The sequence below is a fragment of the Piliocolobus tephrosceles genome, chromosome 1 (assembly GCF_002776525.5).
Source record: "Piliocolobus tephrosceles isolate RC106 chromosome 1, ASM277652v3, whole genome shotgun sequence".
NCBI classification, from domain to species: domain Eukaryota; kingdom Metazoa; phylum Chordata; class Mammalia; order Primates; family Cercopithecidae; genus Piliocolobus; species Piliocolobus tephrosceles.
The window spans coordinates 71,109,685-71,129,667 of record NC_045434.1 but is presented as its reverse complement, the minus strand read 5'-3'; the positions used below and the strand labels follow the sequence as shown (position 1 = coordinate 71,129,667).

At 44.8% G+C, this 19,983-nt stretch overlaps 1 protein-coding gene across 4 annotated transcripts in view; it reads right to left on the bottom strand.

Moving 5' to 3' along the window:
• Positions 1 to 8,078: 8,078 nt before the first annotated feature.
• Positions 8,079 to 19,983, bottom strand: part of SMYD2 (SET and MYND domain containing 2) — a 56,576-nt gene continuing 44,671 nt past the window's right edge. For 3 of the 4 annotated variants that reach the window (XM_023203747.3, XM_023203745.3, XM_023203748.3), the window contains 5 exons: positions 17,084 to 17,186; positions 14,532 to 14,642; positions 13,740 to 13,860; positions 12,634 to 12,808; positions 11,072 to 11,952 (listed from right to left, as the gene is read on the bottom strand). In XM_023203747.3, coding sequence (XP_023059515.1) covers positions 11,742 to 11,952; positions 12,634 to 12,808; positions 13,740 to 13,860; positions 14,532 to 14,642; positions 17,084 to 17,186 — 721 coding nt within the window. In that variant the 3' untranslated portion in view covers positions 11,072 to 11,741. Of the gene's footprint in view, positions 8,508 to 10,530; positions 10,640 to 11,071; positions 11,953 to 12,633; positions 12,809 to 13,739; positions 13,861 to 14,531; positions 14,643 to 17,083; positions 17,187 to 19,983 lie in introns of those variants that run through there. The other variant, XM_023203746.3, reaches the window with a different exon arrangement.

The following is a 19,983-nucleotide window of genomic DNA, read 5'->3' as shown; positions in this document are numbered from 1 at the left end:
CAGTTACACCTTCTCTTTTCTGTACTGTATATGTTTGCATTAGTTCAAAGTGCCTGGGAAAACCTGCATGCTTTGTTTTCTAAAGCCCATTTATTGCTACCCACTTTTTAGTCCTGTATAACCTTATCATACTGAAGATTTAGTTTGAAATTCCCAAGGTTGTCGCTGTTAGAAGAAACCTGAAAGGGGTGATCACTAGGCAAGTGGAGTGAAGAATACATAGAAATAGGTCTTTCTCACAAATGCAGCAATAAGCCTTGTTAAGTTCCAAGCCCCTCCTTACTCCTCCTCCACTGTCATTTACTCAGGTACCAAACTGTTGATGTGGAAAAGGCAGGCACCAACCAGGCTGCTGTAGAAAATCCAAATTCTTACTTTTGCCTTTCAGTTTTATAACAGCTCAACTTGTCTCTAGGTTTAAAGGTGGCTGTCCTGTCCAGACTTTCAGCCAATAACTGCCATAGCACATACACGGTGAACCCCTCGTATGTGGGTAGATGCTTTCTGTATCCTTGTTAAGTAACAGAAAAATATAACAACTTCTCCCAGTAACGCATTGACAACCCCCATGACTATACAAGCAGTCATTGAACTACCAGAGATCCCAACTAGTTTGACATCAAAAAAATGAGAATACTGTAAGCCACTCTGGGGTGAAAGGATATGGCAAGCAAATCTCATTAAACATACACTTAATTCTCTATGGTGACTGTGGCAACAAAGCAATTACAATTATTGAAAGAAAGGCTACATAATGTTAAAAAAGATGATAATCGATAAAATAGGCCAATGAAAATGGAAGTAAATCGGGTAGAATGGCAGGAGAACAGATACACTAATTCGTTTTCTCTTTTGTGAGCTGAGCAAATAGAACCAGTTTCTTTTCTTTGGTTGATAAACAGAAAAAGTAGAAGTTTATTATATAATTGAGAGATAAAACAGTAACCTAGTAGACGTATCTGTCTCCAAATATACTGTTAGCAGAGCTGGGGAAGAAAATTTTTAAAAAGAAAGAAACAGAATAATTCCCCTCAAAACTAAAGATAAATACTAGAAACAGCAACGCGCACACACAAATATGCAATAAGATTACAATACCAGAACCAAATATGGCTATTTTATGTGATTTTACCTCTTATTTTCTTTAATGAAAATAAATGGGAAAAACTTGCCAGATTTACTAGTTAAGAAACATAATGAGGGGAAAAAAACTCAGCTAAAGAAAACAAACATCTAACAAAAAGAATAAATGAAACTTGTATAAACACAGCAAAACTACTTCTGAGGCAAAACTTATATGAATTAATAAACTTACCACATTCTTGAATAGGAAGATTCATGAAGAGGCTAGTTCTCTGTATATCACTGACTCCAGTGCAAGTCCAATAAAAAATCACAACACCAGAACAATTCAGGGGAACCCAGAAGGATTAGCCTTAGTATATACTAAAAGCTTTGCAGCGCAACAATATAAAAGAGTATTTTACTGGCACAAGAATAGATCAATAGAATGAAATACTGCAGAAATAAACCAAAGTTTTAGAGAAATGATCATGGTACCCTTCAAAATCAGCATGAGAAAATAAATAATTCAACAAGTAATTCAATAAATGAAAATTAAAATGTATTAAGGAGTACCATGGGATGTTTTATTGTTTTTGTTTATTTGAGACTGGGTCTCCCTCTGTTGCCCACGCTGGAGTGCAGTGGCATGATCTTGGCTTACTGAACCCTGTGCCTCCTGGGTGCAGGTGATCCTCCCACCTCAGCCTCCAGAGTAGCTGGGACTACAGGCGTGCACCACCATGCCCAGCTAATTTTTGTATTTTTTATAGAGATGGGATTTTGTCATGTTGCACAGGCTCATCCTGAACTCCTGGGCTCAAGTGATCAGCCCACCTCGGACTCCCAAAGTGCTGGGATTACGGGCATGAGCCCCTGTGCTTGGCCTGTATATCTTATTAAACAATTCTGCCAGGCGCGGTGACTGATGCCTATAATCCCAGCACTTTGCAAGGCCAAGGCGGGTGGATCACGAGGTCAGGAGTTTGACCAGCCTGACCAACATGGTGAAACCCCGTCTCTACTAAAAATATAAAAATTAGCCAGGCATGGTGGTGTGTGCCTGTAACCCCAGCTACTCAGGAGGCTGAGGCAGGAGAATCGCTTGAACCCGGGAGACGGAGGTTGCAGTGAGCCGAGATTGAGCCATTGCACTCCAGCCTCGGCGACAGAGCGAGACTCAGTCTAAAAAGAAAAAAAGAAAAAAAAATGTCTAGCTAGATCAAAGATTTAAATACAAATTAATATTACTTTTTATAATAAACCAGTAATAGTTTTCTTCACTTAAAGATGAAAACAATCTGCCTTTGTACAGCAAGTGTCATGAAAAATAAAGTTAATGGACAACTAAAGTAAAAATATTTTTAACATATGACAAGGAGCTAATACCCTAATATATACCAAGCTCAGAAGTTATTATGAAAGACATTAACAAATAGCAAAACAATCAATGGCCATGTGGTATCACAGAAAAATTTGGAATTTCATATCAAGGGTGATAGGAGCCTCTTTTGTTTTAGTGAAACAATCCTTTTTTTATTTTTGAGGCAGAGTCTCGCTCTGTCACCCAGGCTAGAGTGAAGTGGCGTGATCTCTGCTCACTGCAAGCTCCACCTCCTGGGTTCAGGCCATTCTCTTGCCTCAGCCTCCCAAGTAGCTGGGGCTGTAGGCACCCGCCACCACACCCGGCTAATTTTTTGTATTTTTAGTAGAGACGGGGTTTCACCGTGTTAGCCAGGATGGTCTCGATCTCCTGACCTTGTGATCCACCCGCCTCAGCCTCCCAAAGTGCTGGGATTACAGGCGTGAGCCACCGTGCCAGGCCGTAGTGAGACAATTGTTAGTGGGCCCCTAGATAGCTTCAGGATTGGGGCGGGTCTTCCGAAAGACTAAGACTTGATTAGGAGCTTAAAACTTTCAGCCCTATCCCCAACCTCTGGAAAGAAAGAGATCCTAGAGATTGAGTCAGTTTCAATGGTTCATCAATCAATCATGCCTATGTAATGGAACTGCCATAAAACCCCCTGACCAATAGTGTTCAGAGAGCTTCTGAGTTGGTGAATACATCTACATGCCAGGAGGGTGGCATACCACAACTCCATGGGACCAGAAGCTTCTGTGCTCAGGATCCTTCCGAACTTCACCCTATCTACCTCTTCATTGGCCTATTCATTTGTCTTTTTTATGATAAACCAGTAATAGAAAGTAAAGTGTTTTCTAGAGTTTTGTGAGCCATTCTAGCAAATTAATGAACATAAAATAAGGGAGGAGGTTGTGGGAACCCCTTGACTTTGTAACCAAGTCAGACAGAAGTATGGTTAACCTGGGAACCTGATACTTGTAACTGGCATCTGAAGTGAGGGCAGTCTTGTGGGACTTAGCCCAGATGGGAACCACCAAGGGAATTTGAAGAGTGCATTGAAGTAGGATGTATCGATGCCCATCAAAAGAAAACCCTTGGAGCATCAGAAGATAAATGGAATCAACAGCAGATACCCTCATGTGCTCACCTAGGTGGCCACCGAGGTCCATGAAATGAGTGGACATAGCAGGGACAGGCTGCAACAATGCAGAGATGCACTCAATCTAGACATATTCCTGTTGCACCCTCTGAGAAACAAAATGCTAGTAAGGGCTGTTTTGGGTGGGGTGGGGGCCCTGCACTTAGCTCACAAGTCAGGCTAATGCCAGTAGGCCCAGGAGGCTACAACTGGGTCCTGAGAGAAATCAACACTGACTCTGGACTGGGATTTGCTTACCCAGTGGTAGATGCAAGTATGCTCAGAATGCTACAAAAGACCCAGAAGATAGTGCACCTATTCCAGACCAAGGGACACACTTTGCAGCCCACCATGTCCTCCAGTGGGAAGAGGTATCTCAGCAAATGGGCGTAATGTTGCATATTACCCTCAGATAAATGATTTAATAGAGAATTGTAACAGGCAGTTGAAATATTTACTGTCTAAAATTGGGGGAGATAGAGGCAGGAAGAGCTGGCTTCCATGCCTTCACAAGTGTGTGCTCACATAAAATAAGGGGGGCCTAAGGGAGTGTCCCCACTGGAGAGAGTTCTGTTTTCCTGGTGAACCTGGGGCAGAGGGGTTGGGAAAGGGTGCTGGTATGACCACCATTCTTCCCAAGGAAAAGATTCTGGTATGACCATACTTTTTTTTTTTTTTTTCCTTCCCTACATCATCTCACCTTTCTTTTTCCTATCTGATGCAGTGGTCCCAGGACCAGGGCTGCAACTACCAGTGCTGGAAGCAAGAATGATTTCTAAGCAAGAAACTGGAACCATGTTTCTAAACCTTTATGTCAGAATTCCTAAGGGCTTGATGGGGCAAGTTAGGTCTTCATCCTATCTGGCAAAATCGGGGTTACCAGTGACTGCAGCTCTATTGCCTAGTGTCAGAAATAGCCCACTAGTTCTCTACCTATGGAATCCTACCCTACCCAAAGGGAGTGGACTGAAGAGGAGGCATTCGTTAGACTGGCATTGCTGTCTGCAACCTAGACGAGCACAAAGGTGGAAGCTACTTAGGTTCCATATCCCCTAACGGTGAATGAACAAAGTTAGGGGATAAATGGAGAGGAGAAATAGCAGCTGAGGGCAAAGGAATGAGTAAATGAGTTATGTAATAGGGGAAATCCAGTATCATGCTGACATCTTGAAAAAGGCTCAGAACAAGAGATGGTATTGTCTCTTAGCTCAATTATACCAGAGGCCTGGAAGGGTGAAGGCATACTGCCAAGATCACTCTTACCTGTGGAACGTGACAAGCTCAACTGGAAGCCTGCACGCCTGAGTGGCCTCAGCTAGGGAGACATTTTCATGCAATAGGATGACAGAATGGATTATCAGTGACTACATGGGAAGCTAGAAATGTGCCAGTAAATATCATCCTTTTTTATGAGGAATCTGTGGTCAGAGACCAAAGGGTGTCCTTTAGTGACACAGAAAGATATTTGGTCATTGTCCTCAGTTCCTGGGACACAGCTCCTAAAACCCTTAGAATTTCCTAAGTGACAGGAGTCTCTTTTGTTCTAATATGGCAACTCTTGGTGGGCCTCTAGGTAGCTTCAGGATAAGGGTTGACCTCCAGAAAGATCAAGCCTTAAATTAGAAGCTTGGAATGTTCAGCCTCAAATCCCCAACCTGTGGGGAAGATAGAAGGGCTGGAGACTGCGTTAATCATCAATGGCTAATGATTTCATTAAATGACTAATGATCATTTAAGTCATTAAATAATCAATGATTTAAACCCCACACAATGGGGTCTGGAGGGCTTCCGAGTTGGTGTACACGTCCACGTGCCAGGAAGATGTCACATCCCAGCTCCATGAGGATGGAAGCTCCTGTACCCAAGACCCTTCCAGACCTTGCCCTATGTCCCTTTCATTTGCCTGTTCACTTGTATCCTTTATGATAAGCCAATAATAGGAAGTAAAATGTTTTCCGGACTCTGATAAGCCATTCTAATAAATCACTGAACATGGAGGTGAGGGGATTGTGGGAACCCCCTCCACGTCAGATAGAAACTGGGTAACCTGGGAGCCAGGAAAGGTGGTTCATGCCTGTAATTCCAGCACTTTGGGAAGCCGAGGTGGGAGGATCTCTTTAGGCCAGGAGTTGGAGACCAGCCTGGGCAAGACAGCAAGACCCCACCTCTAAAAACAAACAAACAAAAAATTGACTCCACTGCACTCCAGCCTGGGTAACCAAGTGAGATCCTTCCAACTGGCATCTGAAGTGAGGGAAGTCTTGTGGGATGCAGTCTTTAAACCTATGGAGTCTGACGCTAACTCCAGGGTAGTATCAGAATAGAACTGAATTGTAGGACACACAGTTGGTGTCAAAGAGTTAGAGAATAGCTGGTGAGAGATAAAACCTCAAACATTTGGTGTCAGAAAGTGTTGTGCTAAAAACAGCTCAGCCATGAATGTCAATTCACCAAAGAAATAAAATAAATCCTTAGTGAGTCCAATCTCACTAATAAATGCACATAAAACAAAATATTTCACACATTAGATTGCCAAAAACATTTTCATGATAATACAATGTTATGAGGGAGAGGAAAGCAAATACTATTATATCTTATTTGTATCTGATGCAGTTTTTTCTTACAAAAGGAAATGTAGCTATATTTATTCAAATTTTAAAAATATTCCCACTATTAGATCTTGAAATTGCACTTTCAGGGATCTATTCCCCAAAATGCTACCACATGACAGCAAAGATTTATGTTTCAGATCATTCATTGTGGCATTGTTTGTAACAGCAGCGAACTGGGAAAAAATCTCCTGTCCATAAATAGGAGAAGTACTGAGTCCACAATGACATGCATCCAATGCAATATTCTCTCTCTAAATAGAATGAGGCAAATCTGTAAGTGCTGAAATGCAAAGAGATCCATTTTGTTCATTTGGGTAAACAGGTTACAAAATCCTATGTCAGTACCATCCTGTCTTTGCTCTTCTAAATCTATTTATATAGATGCATCATCCAGGAATGGAAAAACCTGGGACCATAAAGCAAACTGTTTATGGTAGTTAGCTCTAGGCAGTGGGACTGGTGAGGAACAAAGAAGTTTACTTTTCTCATATACCTTTCCATTACTTGAATTTACTGAGAAAGGATTACTTTTGCAAATTTTATAAAACCTGTAGAGACAGTAGGCTAAGTTTATTTTAGGCTTCGTCACTGAATATACAGTAAATGAACATTCTTAAAACACTAAGTTATGGGCCAGGCACAGTGGCTCACGCCTGTAATCCCAGCACTTTGGGAGGCCGAGGAGGGAGGATCACGAGGTCAGGAGATCAAGACCATGCTGGCTAACATGGTGAAACCCCGTCTCTACTAAACAAATACAAAAAAATGAGCCGAGTGTGGTGGCGGGCGCCTGTAGTCCCAGCTACTTGGGAGGCTGAGGCAGGAGAATGGCGTGAACCCAGGAGGCGGAACTTGCAGTGAGCCGAGATAGCTCTGTCTCAAGAAAAAAAAAAAAAAACCACTAAGTTCCACTGATCCGGGACCATGCCTTACTCTTCTCTTTGCACCTAGAGAGCTATTCAGAGCATTTTGCATAGATAGTACCAAGTGTTCAATAAATGTCTTACTGGACTACACAGGACAAAGGAAAGCATTCTATCTGCTAAATCCCACTGTGTGCAGTAAACTGCGTGTGAAAGAGGGGCATGAGTGTGTGTGAAGATGCAGGTGCGTGTAGATGAGCAGGGAAGGAAAATGTAGCAGATTTATAGCTGTTCTAGCTGTTTTCAGACCATGACTATGAAAGGTAATTGACGTGTAAATTTCAACAGGCTTTACTTATTAACCAGTGGGGAAATTCCTCTCTTTGGACTACAAGACACTGCATTCAGGAACGTGTGCTGGGTCCTTCTGTACAATGGTTGCTAACAAACAACTCCCCAGGTTGCTGCTGTCTAGGCTGTGGGGCTGCAGAAAGCTGGATTCCGGTTGTCTGTGTGGGTAGAGATCAGTGTTTACTCAACAACACAGGGTTGGTTGGTAAGGAAAAAAAATTTTTTTCCTTCCCAAGCATACCCTGGAGTCTTTCCAAAAAAGGAGAGTACTGCACAGAACAATCAACAGAATGAGAGATGGCAAGTCTGCTGTCAGACAGATGGGGACAGAAAAGCCAAGAAAGCAAAGCATGCACTAAGCACCTTTACACACTGAAGGAATACCAGGCACCAGAGAACAGATTCGAAATCTCGCCTGCTGGAGGGCGCTCGGGTCACTGGACTGTTCCTCCACCACAGATACTTTTCTTTCCTTCTTGTACCTTTTTCTCTTTCTTCCCATTTTCTTCCTCCACAGGCACAGCCCCATGAAAGCTACTGCAGAATAAAAAGGCTGCCTGACCCCAGTACCAAGGAAGAAGACTTGAGCTTGCTGAATTTTGGACAGCACGTGTCACCTCCACTCCAAGCCTGGGCTCCCACCACCACTGAGAAATCCTCCCCACAAACAGAAGAAAACACAAACCTCAAATACTGATATCTCTTTTATTTTCTTTCATCATTCAAGTTTGTTCAGAACATTACAAGAGGCATGAAAGAAAAAATAATTGCATTTTTAAAACTCTGTCCAAAGTATAGCATATGAAACCATGCCATTATCTCTCAGGAAACAAAAGCATTCAAAATTCATTTGGTATTAAAAGTTCAAGATTCAGACTAACCTCAAAGTATGGCATGTGCAATGTTTAAGTGCAAGAAGTATTTTCATTCCAATTATTTTACAGAGATGCTGGAGTGACGTGTGCAATTTGGAATAGTCAAATCCTTTAAGGTTTCTGAACTAAGTGTTTAAATGAAAACTGAAATGCTGCATAGTTTCAGTGACTTTCGATTTCCTGTTTGATCTCAGAAATATATGGATGATCTTTGCCGTGAGCTACTTCCATGATTGCAATGGCCTAGGAAAGAGCGAGACAAACAATAACAGCCTAGAAGCCAATCCCCTCACACCTCCACCCAGGGTAACTTTAAGTCGGATCTCTCTGCTTTAAGGCACAGGATGCAAACTGGCCTTTAGGGCCTATGTTCTCCACCAGAACCTGGCTTTTTTTTTGAAAAAAAAGGGGACAAGACTATCTGGTAGCCAACTCATCCAGTGCCTCCTGCTAGGTAAAATATTCTGCAAAAATATCCAGGTAGCAGCTGGAGAAATGATGTCATGAAACTGATTTCATGATATTCTCTTGCCCCAAGATTCTAGAAATTTCAGTAAAACATGCTTTAAGGACTAATTTTTTTGATTACGTTCAACCCAGAAAATAGGTGATGCTGGTACAGAAAAGTCTATAGTGAGTTTTACATCAAAGCTATTTTGATTTTTAGTTGACATTACTAATCTACAAGACCAAGTTAAACTATTTTTCCCTTTCGAAAAGCACACTCTTTCCGTTTAATATATATTCTAAAAACTTAAAGAAATGTAGCAGGTTTCATTGGGGGATGCTAGAGAGAATGTACTTAAGGTTTCTTTATAGTAAGGCAATGTAAAATGGTCAGGTTTCCAGTGGTTTAATCATTTCCTAGCTGTGTGGCCTTGGGTAATTTACTTAACCACTCTGTGCCTCATTTTCCCCAACTGTAAAACTGGAAAAATACCTACCCCTCAGGGTTGTTAATTCAGATACAGTGTTTCGAACAGTGCCTGGCATATAGGAAGTTTACATCCAATGTCATCTCTAAGAATATATTTGCTCTTTTGTATTCAGCCAAATTACTCAGAGAAAAAAGTATTCCCCCAGAGAATTTTTGATGGCTTGTGACTAAGACAGGCATTCCTATCTATTATTTATTCTCCTCCTAGATCTCAAGCCAAGAGGAGGCAGGCCAAGTAACAATGCAAGCCTTTGGAAATCACCTGTTTCAGGTGTCGACCCTGCCTGGGCATTCTTTTCAAGACTCATGTTCCTTGCTCAGATCTGCTCCAGCCTTCATTGATCTATTACTTAATCACCTGACACACTTTACAGTTGTGACCTAAATGGCTAATTCTCAGAAGACAAATTCCATAGTTTAAAACAGAAAATTTTGTTTCACGCTCCCTTCCAGCCTGGCTGTGCCATGACCCTTTTATTTGGGATGCGGGCCTTCCTCCGTCTTCCCAAATAGTCTATTGGGAAACTTTGGAGAAGGTGAAGGATTACGCCTGCAGGCCCTGTCCATGGCCCCAACATTTTATAAAGTCTTTTACAGGAGTAAATGGACTATCCCCTAAATTACACTGTATTGACTGTGAATTCCACATCACAAACAATGAGAATCAATACTCAGGAGGATGACTCTGACCTCCCGTGATGTGAGGGTCAGGGCCTGGCTCCTGGGCAGCACAGGGCAGCCATCGAACTGAAGGCAAATGCTGCCCAGGGGCCTAGCTCCCCACCAGCTTCACCGCAGCCTGAGTGAGAGGAGCTGAAGCTTTCAACTTAGACCTTCATTTGAATGAAGGCCCCGCTATGTACCCTAGGCTATTACTCACCTCACCTGCTTCAACCTCATTTTTCTTCATCAGGAAAGCCTCTCATTTTTGTGAGAATTCAAAGCCAAAGCACACAAGGGTCTTAGTATGTAACTGGTCCTCAATGAACTGAGAGGATGATTACGTGCATTTTAGAAACAGCAAATGCGTAATTCTAACATCCTAACCCTAACTCTCTCTACCTCCTTGATTTCACCACAATTGGGGATCATCATTCTGAAAATCCTAAAGGGCAAACAAATGGAGAATTCCTCCAGGCACAGCAGAGGTGCACTTCCTCACTCCACCCTCACCTGCAGGACCCACCCCGGCTGCTCCCACGGCCAGAGGGCGGGTGAGAGCTGCTCACCCTCCACTGCTTCAGCCATTCAGCCTAGTGAGGCATGAAGGGGGTGCGCTAAGGAGGCCGTCTGGCCACTGGGAATCCTAAGGCCGAGTTACAGACATACCTTCTTCAGGGCTTTCTCCCCTGCGGCTTTGTGTTCCAGGCCCATGTAGAGTCTCCCTAGCTTCAACCACATGGAGGCCACGTTGAGGGAGTACAAAGGATAGTGCTTACTAGAACAAGAGAAGAGACAACAGGCCACTATGTCAGAGACTGCTGAGCCGCCCACAGGCTGGGTGCAGTAAGCCCGGAGGCTGCCATGCTCAGGGCCAACCTCTCCCCACCAGTGGCCTCTCCAAATCCCACCAGGGTTTGGGTGGAGAGTGTGGATGCTGCCACCCTGCTGAATCATTGCAGACGTTGTTCATTATTGGTAGCTTGTGTGTTTCTGAAAAGTTACATAACAACTGCAGAAGAAATCCTATTCAAAAGCATTTGTAAATACAACCTTCAATCCCAATCCAGATTTTTCTATTTCAAATATACCCAGAGGAAGACCCTGGGAAAACACCTTGTGAAGTAAATGTCCCATTTATGAAGGCAGCAATTAGGCCTATCACCTTAGGTACTCAGTCACACCCACCCACCCAATCCCCTACCCCCACACACACCCACACCAATGTGTCTTAAGACCCCAGCTTTCTGTCACACTATGATATGAGTTGTTTAGCAAAACTGTAAGTGCTCTGAAGTCACAACACTTCCTATGTCTTCTGGATGTTCTTTCCCCGTTGTCCAGCAGGGGCTTTAGATACAGCAGGTGTTCTCTCTGGCTGTACCTAAAGGCTGACTGATGGGGTCTGTCTGAGAAACAGCCATTTCCCTAAGAACAGGGCCCAGAGGCAGCTGGTGGGTAAGCCAGTGTGTGTGCTTACATGTGTGTAAGAGGTGATGGTAAAGACTAGGCTGTTCCACCCTGTGTCTCCTGAAAGTCAGTCCAAAAAGACATGTTCTAGCTGTATTCCTGGGCAGGAGGCAGCCCTGGGACCCGTGGCCCCACAGAGGACCAGAGCTGGGCTTCTGGGAGGGGCTCATGCAGATGAAGATGGGTCTAGCGCAGCAAGGCCCTGCTGGGAGAACTACAGGGCTGGGATGCTGTCTGTCTGCCCCTCTCTCCCTACAGATCTCACAGAGAGAACTGTGCATGAGGCCAGTGGACTTCCTCACCCACTCCAGGAGAAAGGGAAAGTCTGAGTTTATCCCCAATTTAACAAATTCTGTTTCCAAGAGCCGATTTTCAGAGCTGGCTTCCTTTGGGCTCCCCCTGCTGGCTGATCAGGGCACAGTGGGGTAAGTAGAGGGTGAAGTGGGCAGTGGACATTCAGACCAGACACAACCTTCACAGACCTTAAACTCGGAAGTGGAAGGGGACTGAGGGCTTCTCCAACTCCTGAGAAACACCTGAGATGCTTCCAGAACACAGATTTCTGGGTCTAATGCCCAGTGACCCTGATTCACTTGGCCCACTTGGTTAGTTGGACGTACCCTGTAAATGCATAACATCAATGCCTTTAAAAAGAGCTCCAGTGATCCCATCTAGGCCACCCCAGCCCTGAAGTGTCTAGTCAGAGGCAGAAGACAAAGCCACAACTTCTGTCTGTCACCCACTTTTAGGTTTAGTAACCCTCTCAGGCAGGACATCTCTCCATGGCTAATATTATTAGTGCAAATTAAAAAGCCTTTTTTTTTTTTCAAACCTGGGGTGGGGAGATTAGATAACCACAGTCAACCCACGGGTCCCAGAGCTTCCCCATTTGCAAACTGGGGCTGTAATTTGAAAAAGCAAAAGAAGGGGATGGTGTGAGTAACGATGAAAAGCAGGTAAACTTCCAAGTTTAATTGCTAGTTGGTGGGTGGGAAAAGAAGCAAACTAGTGGCTTCTCAAAATTAGCCTGGGTTAACTACTATGGATATGAGCCTGGATGGACCTGGGAGGGATCTTGCCCCAGTATCCGCTGTATAACCTCAACCTGTCTCCTCGGGATGGTGGTGAGAACGGGCCTGACTCAGGAACAGTGCCCTGCACCGGCACCTCCAGATGTGGGTGCAGAAAAGAGGTACCTGCGCTACGCAAGTCTGAGCAATGGGCAGGAAGACGACACTATCGTATACATTCTAAACAACCAATTTCCACTCTGTGGATGATTAGAACAGCTTCTGCAATCACCTGTAGGGCTTAATGATTTTCTGTCCATATTGCAGGGCTCCTTCCCAGTCCTGCATGTACAAGCAGACACCCATGGCCTGGTACATCATGTGCAACATGTACACATTACTGTCCTCAAACACGGAGCTCATCTTCTCCTGGCTGAGCTCGCAGATCTCCAGCAGTTCACTAGGGGGTGCTGTGGAGTCAAGGAAACGGCCGCCGGGCCCATGCTGCCTGGAGACTTCCCCAGGCTAGGTGCAAGGAGTTCTTTCGTCCACTCCACTCTCACCCTCACCTTATGAAAAAGTAACTTACAGAAAGCCAAGCAAAAGTGAAAGGAATTATATTTCTCAAGAAGAAAACCTGAAGATCCAAACCGCTCAACTAAAGAATTTTAGCCGCAGGGTCCAGACCCTTAGTTCTGATGTAAACAATGCTGATTAGAATCCCCATTAATCAAATTCAAATCCTCACCCAAGTTGGAACCCTGAGCACTACTCCCACAGTGGCAAAGTTCTTTCTTATGCTGAGAAACAATGTGCCCTTCTCTAATTTCCTCTCACTGCTTTTAAATTCTACCATTTAGAGTACAAATCGAATCCCTTTTCAGCTCCCAAGAAAATGCTACAATTATGGTTAAGAATATGGATTCTGATAGTTAGAGCTGAGAAACAATCCTAGATCCTACCACCATCGGCTGTGTCCTTTGGGCAAATTACTTAATATCTATCAGGCTGTTTCCTCATCTGCTGCATGGGAATGAGCAAAGTCCCTGCTCAGATTGTGCCAGTGAGGAGAGCTGAAATAAGCAAGGCCCTTGGCACTGTGCCCTGCCCAAAGTAAAATACCCAACGCACAAAGCCATCAAGGCTCTGTCCTTCACGGTCCTCCACCACATGGAGCTCCCAGCCAAACTAGCCAAATAAGGGGAAATAAGATCATACAACTCCGATAGGATGGACACCACATCGGGGTAGTCAGTACGTCTTTACACATTTACCAGGAGACATTCCTCCTTTGGTTTTCAGAATCTTAAATTCATCCTTCTCCTGCTCTCTTTCCAACTTCCCACCTTGCCTTGTTGGCAAGGGATAATACACCATCAGCACAGTTGTAAAGGATATATTTATAGTGCTTGGCCCTCCGGAACTCTTCAATGACGTTGCGTGCATATCTGACCATGTCTCGGATGGCTTCTGCCTTTGGGGGATCGCTGAGCTTCCGGATTTCCACCTTGGCCTTATCCTGAAGGAAATATCCACAAGGGCAATGCGTTACCGCCCATGGAAACCACACTGATAGGGAAACCTCTCATATAATACACATTCCCATACAGAGAGAGACACTGGCCCCTTCCAACGTTACAAAAGAATGAAAGGAAATCAGGCAATGTATCTAAAGAAATTCAGTACTCCATTACCTTTTTACAGAAACAAAACAAATAGATTAATTTTCTAGATACTCCTTATCTAAAATGTGTTGGCTATGGGCAGATATACATGTTCACACATTTACAAATCAAGAGACTAGAACAAGGAAGGATGGCACTGACGGAACAATTTGGAAAATGCCAGGGAAACATCCACATATTCCCGCAAACAGGCTGGAAAGCCTAAAGATTATACTCATGCGCTTTTCCTCTCTCCTCCTTTGAGCAGTTGTTTCTTTTCAAGAAAGAACAGTTTGGCAGACCCTTCTCCTATTTGTACAGTGTAATGGAAATGTTTTCTTGAGCTACTAGGAGCAGGTTTGAACAGAGACCTGGTCTAACTGGATTCCCTCTGGCTGTCTTTGTAAGGAGGGTTTAAAGGGTCAAAAAGATCCTAGAGGAGATCCACCAAGTCAGACAAGCTCTTCGGCAGAGAGGTCCTGAGATCAGAGTGCAGTCAGCGCTCTTGCCCAATGAACAACCTTACCTTGTCCTTGGTGGTGCACTCCTGGCACTCACAGGTAAAGAAATAAGAATCTCTTAACCGGTCATTCCTATCTTCTGTTGGGTACAGGAGATCAATATAGCTGGTAAAAACCTATGGGGTCCAAAAAGATAAAACTTCAGTCTGCTACAGGTAAACTCAATCCTCGTCATTCCCGTGCCTTTGCAGTCACCTGCGGTGGTATCCATGCAGGGGCGGAGGATAAGGTGGGTTGCAGGGGCGGAATGCGCTGTTTACTTTAAGGCACTGAATTCCTGAACTGAGCAGCCACCTGACATTGGCTTTCTCTGGAAGGTGTTCATTAGTCCACAGCTGAACTGGGAGCTGAAGCCAAAGTGCAGGTTAGTGGAAAAAGTCTGTAGAATCAAGGAGTCCTTAAAACAGTGACCTTGAGGGTTCAGAGAATCCCTGCCTCCCTCAGCTGCCTCTGCCTGGACTTCACGTAGTTTCGTATTTCACTACCTGGGACGGCGCAAATGCTTCATTGCCGCCATCACTGGGTGCTGCGGACAGGGGAGGGTATGAGCACGCACACACCACGCACACGCAGCTAAGTTCCCCTCCTCCTCACATCACCTGGCAATGGAGCAAGAGGCTCCACTCGGTGGGCTGGGACCCACATCTCTGGGTGGCCAGGAAGCCAGTGGAGGGTGAACACAACTTCTAGGACACCAGAATGCTGCAGCCTGGCCCGGCAGGAAGCTCCTGATCCTGCAGAGCAGGGAGCTTGGAAAGCCCTTACCTTTCATTCATGGGGCTCCACCGTCCTTGCCTTTTCCTAATGGGGTCTGTAACTAAGACTTGGAGCATATGGAGGAGACCAGCATTTAGATGTCCATTATCTACTCACTGGCTGCTCATCCCACACAATCAGGCAAATGTCTGACTGAACAGATGGATCTCACAAAGCCGCTAGCGTGCCAGTGACCGCAGGCACCACCAGGCAGGCAGGGGAGGACACGCACAGGGCTGGGTGCTGCAGGGGCAGCCAAGCTCTCCCCAGCCCACGGGGCAGTACTGGACACGTTGCAGCTCACCCCGAAACCCTGGGGAATGGGGTTTCTCCTTCTCTGAAGAATAAGTAATCCCCAAAGCACTGAATTCCCCAAAATTAGGTTACTGCGTTTCAGATCCAGGAGAACATGAGGGCAAAAGGAAACTGCAGCCACCCCTGGCCTGCCGCACACTGCAAGAGCCTGCCGATTATCTCTGAAATGACTGACACACAGTGCAACATATGGAAGCTTCCAGAAGATGGCGACAAAGGCCACTCCAGTACCACTGCTCACAGCCAGACTGTGCCAGCCTAGCTGACAACCAGTTCATCTCTGCAGTCAGCCCACAGGCACACTGGAGCCGGGTGATTGCATTCTGACTGGCTGCAATTAACCTGTTTAAAGAAAGGCTTCAGGGCAGTCTCCGCAAGACCTTTGGAAACTCAGACACCCCAGCCGAAAAGGGACACGCCCTCATCATGATGGATTTAGCTGAAGGTAGAAGGGCCAACCTGCACCTTGGGCTTCAGCTCCCAGGCAGCTGTGGATTAGTGAGCGCCTTCCAGAGAAGGCAAAGCACTTCTCATTCAGCACACTGACAGTTACACTTCACACTTCAAATACCCAGGCGTGTACCATAAAATAGCGTTACAAATTGCTAAACTGACATTTAACCTAAGTGTGTGATTACAAAGTTCCTAAAAACTCACGTGTCTTGCTGGGAATTTACTTAAGAACACAGAGCATACTAGAGCAATCCACCAGGCCGGCCCTTCCTGGGTGAGACGTCTCATGAGGTAGTCAGGAATCACACATGGAAAGGGAACAGGGAATCGCTGAGCAGGTGATGGAAAGCTGGTTCTCTCCTCGTCCTGAAGCTGGGGAGGGAAGCTAAGGTGCCCCTCGGCCACAGGCTGCCTTGACTTCTCCTATTACTGCATATACCTGGGCATTCGAATTAGATTCCTAAAAAGTGAGCTGCGACCTGAAGTTCAGATGGAGAACTGATAGAACATGAAATGCTGATGTGTCACTTGCAGTGCCAGCTCTTCAGCTATTGCTGCGTTGCTGGCTTTCTTTTGCTTCGGACCTTTTAGGGACGGTGGGAAACAAGCAAGAATTCACGAAAAAAATAAAATACAATAAAGCTCAAGCTCAGCTGTTTGGCAATCGGGATACAGAAACTCTGAAGAGAATCAAAAGTTTGACTGAGGTCATTTTGGTAGTAAATGTCTTCTTTCTCTGTAAATCCCTATAAAGCTTTGTGAGAAATCTGACTCAAATTTATTATTTCCTGTTTTTCTTGACCAGAGATGGAAATGGTGAGCACCAAACAGAAGCCCCAAAGTGTGGGAATCTAAGCTACAGGTCACAAACCTGATCACCGACTCCTGGAGAGCCTGGGGGCGGACGCAGCTAAACTGCTGGAGGCATTCACAGCTCATTCAGTCAAGTGACACTGCACGGATCTGTCCACACTGCCTTTTAAAAGAGTAGTCTCAAGCCCCCTGCTGCAGCCACCCATAGCCATGAACTCACCTCCTCTCCCGGCTTGATTTCCTGTACAGCTCTGACTTCTGCCAGGGTCCCTTTGTAGGTCACAATGACATTGGGGCAACAGCTATGATTCATCAATGCAACGCTGTTAGTCAGAAGAGAAAACCCAGTTTTTAAAATGAGATAGGCAGACTGTTTAGTCTCCTTCGCTACTTACTTGCTAAGTCAGAGGAACTGAATCTTTGCAAGACATTTTTTTAAAAATCTAATAGTTGGCTATCATATTCTAAGAGGTTGTTCTGCGTGCACTGATAATCCTATCTACCATCTAAGACTTTCACCATATTAAAAACTGAAATCCACAATTCACGTACTATCTAAGTCAAAACCAAAAAACACACAACAGCAAAAACAATAAATGCCACAAATATTCCTTCCTGATAGAAGGCAGCTCTCAGAGCCCAATACCCACAGCTAACTGCTACTCCACTATACATTGTCAAAGACAGGTGTGTTGTCGTTTTCAAGCAGTTTTTTGTATTAGTGGATTATTTCTCACGTTTTTTTTTTCAGATGTTGAGAAATGCCAGCTTCCTAAGGGAGGAAGGGTGTGTGATCCCCTCAGAGACCCGGAGACACCCGTCTGAGTTTCTCTGCACCTCAATTTCCTCATCTGGAAAATTGGGACATTACTGCTCCTGCTGCTCACTGTCTGCTTTTCAGGGACAGCGAGAAGGAGAGAGAGAGATTCGCCTATGCGACGTGCTTTGAGCTTTCTGATTATATCAAGGTCAAAGTTCTGAGAACAGAAATTTCTAAACTACAGGGAAAAAGTGCTTGATCTCTGAAAATGTTGCCTTTGAAATCACAATGCCGATATGATTTCAGCCCAAAGGGATTTCTTCCCCCAATTAAAACTGCCCAGAAACTGGGGCTCATGCTCCTACGGGCACTCACAGCCATGCGTGTCATTGCTCTGGTGGCCTATGTCACCTCCCTGACCCTCCAGAGACCACAGCCCCTCTCCTGTGTGCTCCAAGAATACAAAAAGGGAAAGGGGTTTCGAAGCCTGATGAGGATGAACTGCCTCAGGCTGGTTATGGCCAAGGGCACTCCCCCACCTCCTGGTTGCTAAAGGCCTCAGCAAAGTATGTGGTTGGCCTGGTGCCTGAGATAAACAGGTAGCAACTTCCTGGTCTTGACCTTGGGGAGGGCCCCCTCTGCACTTCACCAAGGCCCACTTGGCTTCCTAGCAAGTGATGCCCAAGGAATCAGGCCCTAGGAAATCAAATACACAAATGCATCAAAGGGTAGTTGTATTAAAATAAAAGCACATTTCTAAAACCATTTTGCGGAAGTATTAAATCGTTCAAGGCAGACTCAGGTATCTTTTTAATGAAGGTGGGGGAAATGCACTAAGGCAAAGACCCTAAAACAATGTGTGTTCTTGGTATCACAATTCTGTTGGCAACCACTGACAGGTGTGAATCCTCAAAGCACCTCACTCTTTTTTTTTTTTTTTTTGAGATGGAGTCTCGCTCTGTCATCCAGGCTAGAGTGTAGTGGTGCAATCTCAGCTCACTGCAACCTCCACCTCCCTGCAACCTCCACCTCCCGGGTTCAAGTGATTCTGCTGCCTCAACCTCCTGGGTAGCTGGGATTACAGGTGTGTGCCACCATGCCCAGCTAATTTTTGTATTTTTAGTAGAAACGGGGTTTCACCATGTTGGTCTGACTGGTCTCCAACTCCTGACCTCGTGATCTACCCACTTCGGCCTCCGCAAGTGCTGGGATTACAGGTGTGAGCCACCGCGCCTGGCAGCACCTCACTTTTAATCTTTTAGTCTTTTAAGATATTGAGAACAGAGACATTCCATAGTTCATTTCAGTTCTACAGGTGTCAATATGCACCTTCTTCAGTGGGTCCAATGCCCACTTTTTCTCCTGCCTTTTTCCAGGGGCTGAAGTTAAAAAAAAAAAAAAAGCTTCTTTCTTCACTACCAGAATTCCAACTGCAGATGATGCCATTTTGGCCCCAAGGACAAATATTACATGAACAAACTTTTATTCTCTCTGGTTCAAGTAAGCCTGTGACAGCTGCTCATGAGACACAGACCGTACGTATTCTTCTGTTTCTGACCTACACAGTGCACAACGTCTGGCAGAGGCGCACAGAGCTAAGGGCAGGCACATCACACAGGGCAAATGCATGAGTGTTAAGGGTCTCCCACGTATGTGGCAACCTACAGCCAAAGACCCCTGCAGCATATGTTAAGCAACCTCCCTCTAGATAGAACTCATCTACAACGTGGATTAATTTGGAGGGTAGGGGCATGCATGATGAATTCCTTGGCTCTATCTGTGAAGCAAAGGTTTGATTTCAGGGACTGAAGCATTTTGGAAATACTAATTCCATGAGACAGACAAAGACAAAATCATTCTGGGCAATCCATTAAAGTCAGATCTACAAAGATCTCCATTTGTCAACTGGCTAGCCTTTGTTGAATTACTCAAGTATTCTTCAAGTCGAGAGAAAATCCTATAGTTCTTTGAAATTTTTTCCGGCCCACTACTACTTCAGCATATTCTCCCTCCAAATTGTGCTGTTTATGTACTGGTATTTATCAAAAAGAACAGATGGAGAAGAAGCTCATATATTCTGTACTCAAGCCTGTGGCCAAGTCTTGGTTGGCAATTAATGTTTCACTTTGAGCATAAGAAATGCAAAGATTTCCAGAACCACAGATAGGCAGAAAGCAAATTTCTCAGCAGGGCATGGGCTGTTCCTTCTATGCACACTATAAAATATTCTTTAATAACAGCTCTCTGCCTAGCAGGACTTAACAAGCAACTGTTCTCTTAACTACTACCTTTGGATCCTTAAGTGTAGGGGAAATATTTTGAAACCTGGCAGATTAAAAAGCTGTTTTAATTCACTTGGA